The sequence below is a fragment of the Dromaius novaehollandiae genome, chromosome 28 (assembly GCF_036370855.1).
Source record: "Dromaius novaehollandiae isolate bDroNov1 chromosome 28, bDroNov1.hap1, whole genome shotgun sequence".
Classification (NCBI taxonomy): Eukaryota; Metazoa; Chordata; class Aves; order Casuariiformes; family Dromaiidae; genus Dromaius; species Dromaius novaehollandiae.
In genome coordinates, this window is record NC_088125.1 from 3,327,787 (window position 1) to 3,337,225 (window position 9,439).

General features: G+C 73.2%; 1 protein-coding gene across 1 annotated transcript; it reads right to left on the reverse strand.

Annotated features, from left to right (window-relative positions):
• Window positions 1–288: 288 nt before the first annotated feature.
• AMHR2 (anti-Mullerian hormone receptor type 2) lies at window positions 289–9,231 on the reverse strand. Its single transcript, XM_064498419.1, has 11 exons — window positions 9,219–9,231; window positions 8,948–9,103; window positions 7,893–8,051; window positions 6,669–6,749; window positions 5,664–5,782; window positions 4,655–4,879; window positions 3,870–3,984; window positions 3,083–3,237; window positions 1,909–2,056; window positions 1,697–1,833; window positions 289–492 (listed from the first exon to the last, which is right to left on the reverse strand). Exons 1-11 carry the CDS (start codon window positions 9,229–9,231, stop codon window positions 289–291), a joined length of 1,512 nt encoding a protein of 503 aa, XP_064354489.1.
• Window positions 9,232–9,439: the final 208 nt, after the last annotated feature.

A 9,439-nucleotide genomic window follows, 5' to 3' on the forward strand; every position in this document is an offset into this window, starting at 1 on the left:
GGGGAGGAGCCGGGACGCCTGGGTCCCTTGCACGGGGGGGGGGGGCGGGGAAGGGAACCAGGACGCCTGGGCCCTTTAGCCCGGGCAGTGCCGGAGGGGGAGGAGCCTCCGGCCAAGGACGCCTGGGCCCCCGCAGCGAGAAGCGGGGGGGCGAGCAGGACGCCTGGGCCCTCTGCACCCACTGGGTGGGGGCCCGGCCGCCTGGGCCCCCCCGGGGTCGCGCCGTGCCTCAGTTTCCCTCCCGCACCGAGCCCTGCCGGGGGGGGGGGGGGTGTCACCTCGCACCTCTTATTCAGCTGCCGGGGGGGCCCGGACGCCTGGGTCCCTCGCAGAGGGCGTTGGGGGGCTCGGCGGGCGCCCGGACGCCTGGGCCCCGGGGGGGGGCCCGGCAGCCAGGCGCTGCAGCCGCTGGTGGGCCCGCTCGGCCGAGAGCCGGGCCTCGGGGTCGGCGTCCCAGCAGTCCTCCAGCAGCTCCTGCAGCCCCCCCGCGGGCTGCGGGCCCCCGCCTCAGCACCCCGGGGTGCCCCCGGCATGCGGAGACGCCCCCCCACCCGCCCACCCGCGTGGGGACGTCCCCGGGCGCAGGGGCACCCCGGGCATCGTCGCCTGGGCAGGGTGGGCAGGGACCTCCCCCAGCACCCTGGGACACCCCTGGGCACCCAGGCAGGGCCCCCCCCCCCCGGCAGGGACACCCTTGGGCACCCTTGGCACCCCAGGCAGGGACCTCCCTGGGCGAGGGCACCCTCATCGCCCCTGGGACCCCCTGGGACCCCCCCCGGGCACCCCATGCAGGAACCTCCCTGTGCACAAGCACCCGAGCACCCTTGTCCTTCCCTGGGACCCCCCGGGACCCCCCGGGCACCCATGCAGGGACCTCCCTGTGCACGGGCACCCGAGCACCCTTGTCCTTCCCTGGGACCCCCTGGGACCCCCCGGGCACCCATGCAGGGACCTCCCTGGGCACGAGCACCCTTGTCACCCCTGGGACCCCATGGGCACCCTGGGCACAGACACCCATGCAGGGACTGCCCTGTGCATGAGCACCCGAGCACCCTTGTCACCCCTTGTCCCCCCTTTTCCCCCTTGGGACCCCCCCGGGCACGGGCACCCATGCAGGGACCTCCCTGTGCATGAGCACCCGAGCACCCTTGTCCTTCCCTGGGACCCCCTGGGACCCCCCGGGCACCCATGCAGGGACCTCCCTGGGCACGAGCACCCTTGTCACCCCTGGGACCCCATGGGCACCCTGGACACAGACACCCACGCAGGGACTGCCCTGTGCATGAGCACCCGAGCACCCTTGTCACCCCTTGTCCCCCCTTTTCCCCCTTGGGACCCCCCCGGGCATGGGCACCCATGCAGGGACCTCCCTGTGCACAAGCACCCGAGCACCCTTGTCCTTCCCTGGGACCCCCTGGGACCCCCCCGGGCACCCATGCAGGGACCTCCCTGGGCACGGGCACCCGAGCACCCTCGTCCCCCCGCCCCGGGCGTCCTGGGCACGGGCACCCATGCAGGGGCCTCCCTGTGCATGAGCACCCTTGTAACCCCTGGGACCCCCCAGGCACCCTGTGCACCAGCACCCAAGCACCCTCGTCTCCCCTGGAACCCCCCGGGCACCCTGGGCATGGGCACCCACGCAGGGAGCTCCCTGTGCCTGAGCACCCCTGGCCCCCGGGGGCACCCATGGGCTCACCTGCCCGGCGCGGTGCCAGGCGGGGGGGATCAGCGGCCGCCGGCGCTCCTCCACGGCCAAGCGCCGCAGCTGGGCCGCCGTGGGGCTGCCGCCCAGCTCGGCCTCGTACGCCAGCCGAAAGTCCGGCACGGGGCGGCCTGCGGGGCCGGGGGGGGGTCAGCGGGGCCGGGCACCCCGCGGCGGGGCGGGGGGGGGCCCCGGCGGGCGCTCACCGGGGCTCAGCGCCTGGCACCGCGACAGGATCTCCCAGAGCAGCAGCGCCAGGGCGTAGACGTCGGCTTGCCGCAGCGCCCGGCCCCAGGCCCGCAGGTCCAGGCTCTCGTCCAGGATCTCGGGTGCCAGGTAGCGCTGGGTGCCCGCCTGCGCCCACCCGCAGGGCTCGCACCGGCACCCGCAGCGCTCGCACCGGCACCGCGGGTACCGCGTGGGCACTGCCGTGCTCGCACGAGCGTTTCCTGGCTTGCACGGGTGCCCGGTGCTTGCACGGGTGCTGCCACGCTTGCATGGCCACCATGGTGCTTGCACGGGTGTCCCGGTGCTTGCACGGGCACTGACACACTTGTGTGGGTGTCCCAGTGCTTGCTTGGGTGCTGCCATGCTTGCACGGGCACCGTGGTGCTTGCACGGCTGTCCTGGTGCTTGCACGGGCACTGCCACACTTGTGTGGGTGTCCCGGTGCTTGCACGGGCGCTGCCACGCTTGCACGGGCACTGTGGTGCTTGCACGGGCACTGACACACTTGTGTGGGTGTCCCGGTGCTTGCTTGGGTGCTGCCACGCTTGCACGGGCACTGTGGTGCTTGCACGGGCACTGACACACTTGTGTGGGTGTCCCGGTGCTTGCTTGGGTGCTGCCACGCTTGCACGGGCACCGTGGTGCTTGCACGGGCACTGACACACTTGTGTGGGTGTCCCGGTGCTTGCTTGGGTGCTGCCACCCTTGCACGGGCACCGTGGTGCTTGCACGGGTGTCCCGGTGCTTGCACAGGTGCTGCCATGCTTGCACGGGCACCACCACCCTTGCACGGGCACTGTGGTGCTTGCCCGGCTGCCCCTGTGTTTGCACGGGTGTCACGGTGCTTGCACGGGTGCTGCCACCCTTGCACGGGCACTGCCACCCTTGCACGGGCACTGTGGTGCTTGCACGGGTGTCACGGTGCTTGCACGGGTGCTGCCACCCTTGCACGGGCACTGCCACCCTTGCACGGGCGCCCCAGCACTCGCACGGGCACGGGGACACAGCTCACACCACGGCCCAGCTCGCGCGGGCACCACGTCCCCCCTTGCACCAGGGCCGCGCTCCCCCCGCCCAGCCCGCCGTGCCCTGCTCCCCCCCGCTCCCCCCACACCGAGGGGGGGTCACGGCACCCCCGGGGCACCCAGGCACCTTGCGGATGGGCACGGCGCGGCGGGCGGCGGCCTGGGCGCGGGGCGGCAGGGCCAGCGCCAGCCCGAAGTCGCCGATGGCGCAGGAGCCGTCGTCGCGCACCAGCACGTTCTGGCTGCTCAGGTCCCGGTGCACCACGCTGGGCTTGTACAGGCCTGGGGGGGCGGCGTCACGGGCGCTGCGGGGGCACCCGCGGGTGCTCGCACACGGGGGGGTGGGGGCTCGCTGCAGGCACGGGGCCTTGCGGCGCTTGCAGAGGCCTGGCAAGCTCGGTGCATGCGCCAGGCACCCCGGGGTGCTGGCAGAGACCCAGCAAGCTCATCGCATGCACAGGGCACCCAGGGGTGCTGGCAGAGGCCTGGCAAGCTCATTGCACACACCAGGCACCCAAGGGTACTGGCAGAGACCCAGCAAGCTCATTGCACACACCAGGCACCCAAGGGTGCTGGCAGAGGCCTGGCAAGCTCATTGCACACACCAGGCACCCAAGGGTACTGGCAGAGACCCAGCAAGCTCATGGCATGCACTGGGCACCCAGGGGTGCTGGCAGAGACCCAGTAAGCTCATTGCATACACCAGGCACCCAGGGGTGGTGGCAGAGGCCTGGCAAGCTCATTGCACACACCAGGCACCCAGGGGTGCTGGCAGAGACCAGGCAAGTTCATTGCATGCACTGGGCACCCAGGGGTGCTGGCAGAGACCCAGCGAGCTCGGTGCACGCGCGGGGCACCCCGGGGTGCCGGCAGAGACCCGTCGAGCTCGGTGCACGCGCGCGGGCCCCACTCACCGTCGCGCCAGAGCTCCTGGTGCAGGAAGGCCAGGCCGCGGGCCAGCGAGAGCCCCAGGCGCAGGCTGCCGCCCCAGGTGCCCACGTGCTGGCGCAGGAAGTGCCGCAGCGAGCCCTGCGCACGGGGCCGGCGCTGGCACACGCGTGTGCAAGTGTGTGTGCACCCGCGGGCCCCCCCGTGCCCCCCCCGCCACCCCCCCGCCACCCCCGTGCAAACAGGTGCCCCCCAAGCAGCCCCCGTGCGTGCGCCCGGAGCACCAAGCACGTGGCAGCGGCCTGCACACACGCGCGTGCACCTACAGCACCCCATGCACACGCGTGTGCAACCCCGCAGCACCCCGTGCACGTGTGTGTGTGCACCCACGGCACCCCTGTGCACACCCCGTGCATGCATGTGCACGCCCGCAGCAGCCTGTGCACACGCGTGTGCGCCCAGAGCACCCATGCACAGCCGCAGCACCCTGCACGCGCCTGTTTGCACCCAGAGCACCCACGCACAGCCGCAGCACCCCACACACTGTTGCATGTACCCGGAACACCCATGCACAGCTGCCACACCCCACGCACACGCGTGTGCACCCAGAGCACCCATGCACAGCCACAGCACCCCATGCACATGTGTTTGCACGCAGAGCACCCATGCACAGCCGCAGCACCCCATGCACGTGTGTTTGCACGCAGAGCACCCATGCACAGCCACAGCACCCCGTGCACATGCGTGTGCACCCAGAGCACCCGCGCAGAGCCGCCGCCCCCCGCGCCCCCCGGCCCCCCCGGGCACTCACGGCGGGGTAGAGCTGCAGCACGAGGAGGCCGCCGCGGGCGCGGGGCCCGGCGACGCGGGCGCCCAGCAGCCGCGCCACGTTGTCGTGCTCCATGAGCGGCAGCGCGTGCACGGCTCGCTCGGCGGCGAAGCGCCCCGCCGCCCCGGCCGCGAACGCCTTGATGGCCACGGGCCGCTGGTGCAGGGTGCCCCGCCACACCGCCGAGAAGCGCCCCGCCTGCAGCAGCTGCGCCCCGGCACCCGTGGGTGCCCGGCCGCCCGTCGCGGGCACTCATGGGCGCCCACGGGGGCCCCCCGGCGTGGGTAGCCCCAGCCCCATGTGCCCACGGCACCCCTAGTGCCACCCCTGGGCATCCCCAGCCCGGCGTACCCCCATGCTGGGCACCCATGGGTGCCCCCAGCCCCAGCTCCTGGCACCCACCGGCACCCCCAATCCCGGGTACCCCCGTCCTGGGTGACCATGGGTGTCCCCAGCCCTGGGTACCCCCATGCTGGGCACCCATGGGTGCCCCCAGCCCCAGCTCCTGGCACCCACCGGCACCCCCAACCCCGGGTACCCCCATCCCTGGGTGCCCATGGGTGTCCCCAGCCCTGGGTATCCCTATCCTGGGTGCCCATGGGTGCCCCCAGCTCCAGCTCCTGGCACCCACTGGCACCCCCATCATTGGGTATCCCCATCCTGGGCACCCATGGGTGCCCCCATCCCTGGGTATCCCCATCCCTGGGCACCCCCAGCTCCTGGCACCCCCACCACTGGGTACCCCCATCCCTGAGCACCCATGGGTGCCCCCAACCCCGGGTACCCCCATCCCTGGGCACCCATGGGCACCCCCAGCCCAAGGCTTCACTGTGCCCCCCCCAGGAGATGGTGCCCCCCATGTGGGTGCCCCCCAGACCCGTGTGAATGCCCCCCCCGATGTGGGTGCCCCCCATTGATCCCCTCTGCATGGGTGACCCCCCGATGTGGGTGCCCCCCCCCCCACCGTGGGTGACCCCCCAGCCCCCCGCACCTGCAGGAAGTGCAGCGCCGGCAGGTCCTGGCTGGGGGGGTCCGGGGGGGCCCCTGCGGCCCCCAGCCCCCGGCTCCCCCGGGGCGGCCGCCCGCCACGGGCCCTTGCCCGCCGCAGCCCTGCCGAGGGCACCCGCCGCATGGGCACCCCGGGGACACAGGGGACACCAGGGACCCTGTACCCTGGGGACATGGCACTGGGAACACCGGGGACCCCAGGGACCCTGCACACCAGGGACACCATGGACATGGCATGGGGGACACCAGGGACGCCACAGCCCGGGGACACAAGGGACCCTGGGGACCCATGCCCCAGGGACACCAGGGATATGGCGCTGGGGACACCAGGGCCCCTGGGGACAGATTCCACGGGGACATCAGGGACATGGCACCAGGGACACTGACACCCAGGGACCCCAGGGACCCTGCACCCTGGGGACACCATGGACACAGCACCAGGGACACCAGGGAGCCTAGAGACCCCACACCCTGGGGACACCAGGGACATGGCACTGGGGCCACCAGGGACCCCACACCCTGAGGACACTGGAGACTTGGTCCCCAGGACACTCATACCCAGGGATGTGGCACCCTGGGGACACCGGACCCCCAGGACACCTGCACCCAAGGACGTGGCACCCTGGGGACACTGGGGACATGGGCGCCTGGGGACACTGCACCCTGGGGACATGGGCACCACGGGGACACCAGGGACCCCCAAACCCCAGGGACATGGCACTTGGGGACACCCACACCTAGGGACATGGCAGCTGGGGACACCAGGGACGTGGGCACTCAGGGGACACCGGGGACACAGACATCCCGAGGACACCAGGGACGTGGGCACGCTGGGGACACAGCACCCTGGGGACACCGTGGTCCCCAGACACCCACAGGGGCACCCAGGAGGCGTGGGGCACCCACGGGCCTGGCGGGGGGCTCAGGGATGGGGGTGGCTTGTGCCGGGGGGTCCCCGCGTCCCCCCGCGTCCCCCCATGTCCCCTACCGAGGAAGGCCAGGCAGGCGAGGAGGAGGAGGAGGAGGCCACCGGCACCCCAGAGCCACAGGGCACCCGCGGGCCCAGCCGCTGGGGGCAGAGGCCACGGTGACACCGGCCCTGGCCACCGACCTAGGGAAAGGACCCAGGCGTCCGGGCCCCCTCCGCCCCATAGCCCTCCCCCCCCCCCCAATCCAGCAGGGGACCCAGGCGTCCGGGGCAGGGTGCCCCCCCTTAGTGGGGGGCTCAGGGCCGAGGGCCCCCCTGTGCAGCCCTGGGGCTGGGCTGGCATCGCCGTGCGTCCCCCATGGGTCCCACAGCCTCCCATGGGTCCCAGGGCCAGCCATGGGTCCCACAACCCTTCCCATGGGTCTCGGGGCCACCCATGGGTCCCATAGCTCACCAAAGGTCCCTTGGTCACCCTATGGGTCCCCCAACCCCCCCATGGGTCCCATAACTTCCCATGGGTCCCTCAGCCACCCATGGGTTCCCCAACCTCTCCATGGGTCCCAGGGCCACCCATGAGGTTCCCCAGCCACCCATGGGTTCCCCAATCCTGCCCATGGGTCCCAGAGCCCCCTATGGGTCCCTTGGTCACCCCATGGGTCCCCCAGCTCCCCCATGGTTCCCAGGGACACCCATGGTCCCACCACCCACCATGGGTCCCCCAGCCACTGATGGGTTCCCCAGCCTCTCCATGGGTCTCAGGGACACCCATGGGTCCTCTGGTCCCCCCATGGGTCCCAGGGACACCCATGGGTCCCCTGGTCACCCCATGGACCCCACAGCCCCTCCAAGGGTCCCAGGACCACTGATGGGTCCCACAGCCTCTCATGGGTCCCTGAGCCACCCATGGGTCCCCTGGTCACCCCATGGACCCCACGGCCCCCCCATGGATCCCAGGACCACCAATGGGTCCCACAGCCTCCCGTGGGTCCCTGAGCCACCCATGGGTCCCGTGGTCACCCCATGGGTCCCACAGCCCCCATACGGGTCCCAGGACCACCAATGGGTCCCACAGCCTCTCATGGGTCCCTGAGCCACCCATGGGTCCCCTGGTCACCCCATGGGTCACCCCAACCCCCAAGAGGGTCCCATCCAGCCCTTCCAGCTCCTCCAAGACCTGATGTCCCCCAGCACCCTGGTGCAACCCAATGCGCCCCGATGCCCCCCGACACCCGGGACTCCCCGGTGCCCCCCAGCCCCCCGGTGCCCCCCGGTGCCCCCCAGTACCCGGGGCCGGCCGGGGTGCCCCCAGCGCCAGCCCGCTGGCGTTGCCGTTGCAGAGGTGGCCGTGGCAGAGGCAGACGAGGACGGCGCCGCCGGGGGTGCCCGCGGGGCTGGGGGCGCAGGCGGGCGAGGGGCAGCCGGCCCCCCCGCCGCCCCAGCAGCCTGGGGGGAGCCGCCGCCGTCACCGGGGCCCCCGGCGCCCCCCCGGACCCCCGGCGCGGGGCCGCCTCGGCTCGAGCCGCTTTCTCAAGGCCCCCGGGCAGCGGCTCGGCCAAGGTCAGAGGCGGCCGGGCACGGGAGCTGGGATGGGACCCAGGCGTCCGGGCCCCCCCCCCCAGCTGCCTCTAAAGGCGGCTTTGAGGGCACTGAGCCCCCCCAGGGCAGGATGCACCCCTGGGTGCTGCCCCAGCCCCATCTCACCCCACTGATCCCCCCAGGGCAGGTTGCACCCCTGGGTGCTGCCCCAGCCCCATCTCACCCCACTGATCCCCCCCAGGGCAGGATGCACCCCTGGGTGCTGCCCCAGCCCCATCTCACCCCACTGATCCCCCCCCAGGGCAGGATGCACCCCTGGGTGCTGCCCCAGCCCCATCTCACCCCACTGATCCCCCCCAGGGCAGGACGCACCCCAGGGTGCTGCCCCAGCCCCATCTCACCCCACTGATCCCCCTCCAGGGCAGGATGCACCCCTGGGTGCTGCCCCAGCCCCATCTCACCCCACTGATCCCCCCCAGGGCAGGATGCACCCCTGGGTGCTGCCCCAGCCCCATCTCACCCCACTGATCCCCCCCAGGGCAGGTTGCACCCCTGGGTGCTGCCCCAGCCCCATCTCACCCCACTGATCCCCCCCAGGGCAGGATGCACCCCTGGGTGCTGCCCCAGCCCCATCTCACCCCACTGATCCCCCCCAGGGCAGGATGCACCCCAGGGTGCTGCCCCGGCCCCATCTCACCCCCCAGGGCAGGTTGCACCCCTGGGTGCTGCCCCAGCCCCATCTCACCCCACTGATCCCCCCCAGGGCAGGACGCGCCCCACGGAGCCGGGCGCCGGGGCCTCACCTTGCACCAGCGCGTGGCTCTGGTTCCAGATGCCGATGCAGCACTGGCGGGGGGGGCAGCGGACGGTGCCGCGCGCCGGGCCCCCCGCGCCCCCCAGGCTGCCCCGCACGCTCGGGTGCTTGTAGGAGACGCAGCTGAGGTTGCGGCCCCGGGCGCCTGCGGGCGACAGCCAGCGCCCGGTGGCAGCGGCTCCCGGGCCCCCCGCGCCCTCCCCGAGGGTCCCCACGGCGGGTGGGGGGCCCCACGGCGGCGGGGGGCCCCCGGCACCCACCTGGCAGCCCCATGGGTGCCTCCGGCTGCGGCACCTGGCGCGGGCGCCCGGCCGCCCCCGCGGCGGGGAAGGACTTGGCAGGATGCGTGCGGGGGCCGGGGCCGCCTGCAAGAGCAACGGGCCCTGGACACGGAGGCAGCCCCCGGAGAGGAGGAGGAGGAGGAGGAGGAGGAAGGCGCCAGCTGCCCCCGCGGCGGGGAGGAGAGAGGCGCCGGGTGCCC